At 53.2% G+C, this 2,952-nt stretch overlaps 1 protein-coding gene across 1 annotated transcript in view; it reads right to left on the reverse strand.

Annotated features, from left to right (window-relative positions):
- The window catches only part of PAX5 (paired box 5), a 144,818-nt gene that overhangs the window by 132,619 nt on the left and 9,247 nt on the right, over window positions 1-2,952 (reverse strand). Inside the window, exon 3 of the mRNA XM_035897860.1 lies at window positions 389-586. Within this exon, the coding sequence (XP_035753753.1) occupies window positions 389-586 (198 nt within the window). The remainder of the gene's footprint in view (window positions 1-388; window positions 587-2,952) is intronic.

Here is a 2,952-nt window from a genome sequence, read left to right on the forward strand (position 1 = left end):
GCCCCGCTCGGCGGCCATCTCAGCTCTGCCCCCGGGGGAGCAGGTCCCACTGAACCCCCGCCCTGCCGAGCAGGACCGAGGCCTCACGCGGTGCCAATGCACAGGATCGCTGCCAGGGATCCCCGCAACCCACAGGCTGGGGAAAGGAAGGGAAAGCAGCGAGGGCCAGCAGCAGCACCCGCCCACTCCTAGGAAATGCTGATCATCTGCGACGCTTTGCCTGCCGCGGTGAGCCCACAGCTGCTCCCCAGCCCCAAACACAGCACAGAAACACACATGAGCTGCACTTCTTGCAAAGAGCCCAAAACGCCCAGTCCTACGAACAAACGAGGGTTCGGTGACAGCGCTTCCGAGAAGCGTCCCTCCCCAGGACCAGCCGGGCCTTTACCTGTTAATTGAACTGACGCTGGGCACGGTGTCGTTGTCGCAGACTCGCTCAGCAAGGAGCCTGTCCCTGATCTCCCAGGCAAACATGGTGGGATTTTGGCGTTTGTACTCTGCAATTTTTTCGACGACTTTGGGTGTGGCGACCTTTGGTTTTGATCCTCCAATCACTCCAGGCTTAATACTCCCGGTTTCGTAATACCTGGGACAACATCCAAAACGAAGCTTTAGTTATCACAAATAGACAGAGAACATGCTTTGAGATTTATAGTGAACACAATTTCAAGGTATCCAAACCCCAGCAAATCCTGAGATACATCTTCACTTTCACATACACATTTTCTGCCTATGTAGTGCTTTATCACCTAACAGATTAACTTATAGTAATTGGAATTGGGCCTCAGGATACAGTATGTATTTTTCTGTAATAGCAAGACAAAAGAAACAACGCAAGATTAAAGGGCATGCCGGGATCCAAAATTAACTGAAAATGTGTGTTATTAATCAGCAGTACTGGCAATAATAGAAACAAATCACACCAAAGACCACTTTTTGCGGTGGACTCTTTCGTAGTAAATTACTGTTTCTACAGAAATTCTCTGTTATTAATATCTACAGCTTGTTATCGTTTCATAGTGAAATGAAGGCTAGGTATTGTATTTTATTTGCGCCTCTGGAATAAATACGCCAGCATATCTTTTTCCCATTTTATGGTTTTAAAATGCCTATTACGGTTTTAGTAGTTAATATTTTTCAAAATGTATTCTTTTTAACATTATGGTTTTAGTTGTTTCGATCATGAATTTCAAGGAAGAGGGAGGTGCCCACGCTCTGGAGGGGTCCAGCCGAGGCGGGGGTGGGTTTCTGTGACCAGTCCTGCGGCCCTTCCTCAGCAACGGCATCTTTACCCACGGCCGCAGCGCTACCGACGCCACGCCGGGGAAGGTGGAGGACTGGATCCCCCTAAACCGACGGAAATCGGCCGGATTTCTTCACGTGTGCATCACCCAAGAGCAACTGCTCTTGGCAGCATTGCAACAAGGCATCGCAGCTGACAGCCCCCGCCCCACAAGTCCCCCCGCTTCACAAACGAAGCCTTGAGCGTGCTGCTGAGAGCAGAATCTGTATCTCATCCACTGATGGTCGGAACAGAGACCAAGAACGAGACCGTGCTCTCTGCACTGAGCTGCCAGGGAGCGCAACGCACGAGGCACTCTCCCAGCCCTGCACTTCCTTCTATCTTGTGAATTTTCCTGTGACCAGATGAAAAATGAACCCCGCGCCTACCTGCAACAACGGCCCCAACTGCCCTGATCCGGCACGTCCATCCTTCACAGAGCAGACCTGGACTTGGTGAGCCTTTCAGCCAGATGCCCAGCAAGCCGCGTGCTCTCGGCGGCTTAAACGCGTCCGCTCAGTGCTCTGAGCCCGTATTTCTATCAGGGAGCTCAGGAAAGGCTCCCAAGTAAGAACGTAAGGCTGCTTATTAATATATTTTCTCTGCAGCTACTTGACATACCCGTTATATGAAAAAAGAAAAATTAATTCCCCCATCCTTCCAGCGTGAGCGGAGCACAAACAGGCTGCACAGCCACAGCCTGTCTCACCGTAACATGCACCCGTGTTCATCGGATTCCTGCCAGGCTACGGGTGTTCAGTCTTTCTGTGAGGGCTCGGTGTGCAGGGCCCACGGTTCCTCCAAAGAGGCTGACACCGGGGTGTCCGTACACGGTTTCAGGTATTCTGGATGCAGGCGTGGACTCAGATCCACCCGTCTCCGTGAGCCATTTAAGCAACATTAGTAATGGAAAGCGTCAAGTGTCCAAGATGCATTAACCCTCCTGGCGTCCCTAAGCGCAGCCTAGCAGTGAGCTTTAGGGCAAGGGGGTAAAATTCAGCTCCTCCCGTGCTTCCCAAGGACATGACAAGACGATGGCAAATTCAGACCACAAACCCCCTAAGACCTTGCACCCCTGGCCTCAAAACCTTTGCTGCTGGCACCTGTCCTGTGAGGAGGGTGCGGAAGGAAGCCGGACAATACCGTGAATGCTACCGAACAAAAAGGTCACCGTTTTCTTAGCTCCAGTCAAAACCCTGGATTCTACAAACGTTCCGTAGTGTTTTTCCCCAGCAGTGCCTCGCTGCACTGTGACACGGTGCCTGTTGACCCCCCCACAACGCAGGACAGCCCAGCTGCACCGTGTCAGCCGGCAGCTCAGGAAGCCAAGGACAAGACGGCGTTTTCCACGGTGGCTCCCCCACCCGCGAGCCAGCAAAGGCACGCACAGGTCAATGGAAAGACTTGCCTCGCACGCGAGGGTGCAGGATCGGGCCCAGACCCTTTTCCCTGGGCAGCTGGGAGAGCTCGCCACGACGGGGGGGCAGCTCTCGCCCAGTGACACTGCCGACACCTCGCTTTGCCCTAGGGCACAGCAAAGAGCCTGCTGACGGCACAGCACGGGCGTCCCTCCCTCCCGTCTCCATCTTAAAGGCAAGGATGGCTGCAGGCGGCTTCATTTTATGCACATCAGGTGCAAAAGGTCCAGGCCTTTGGCTCCCTGTAAGCTG

Source organism: Egretta garzetta, unplaced genomic scaffold (assembly GCF_000687185.1).
Source record: "Egretta garzetta isolate BGI_Z169 unplaced genomic scaffold, ASM68718v1 scaffold277, whole genome shotgun sequence".
Taxonomy (NCBI): Eukaryota; Metazoa; Chordata; class Aves; order Pelecaniformes; family Ardeidae; genus Egretta; species Egretta garzetta.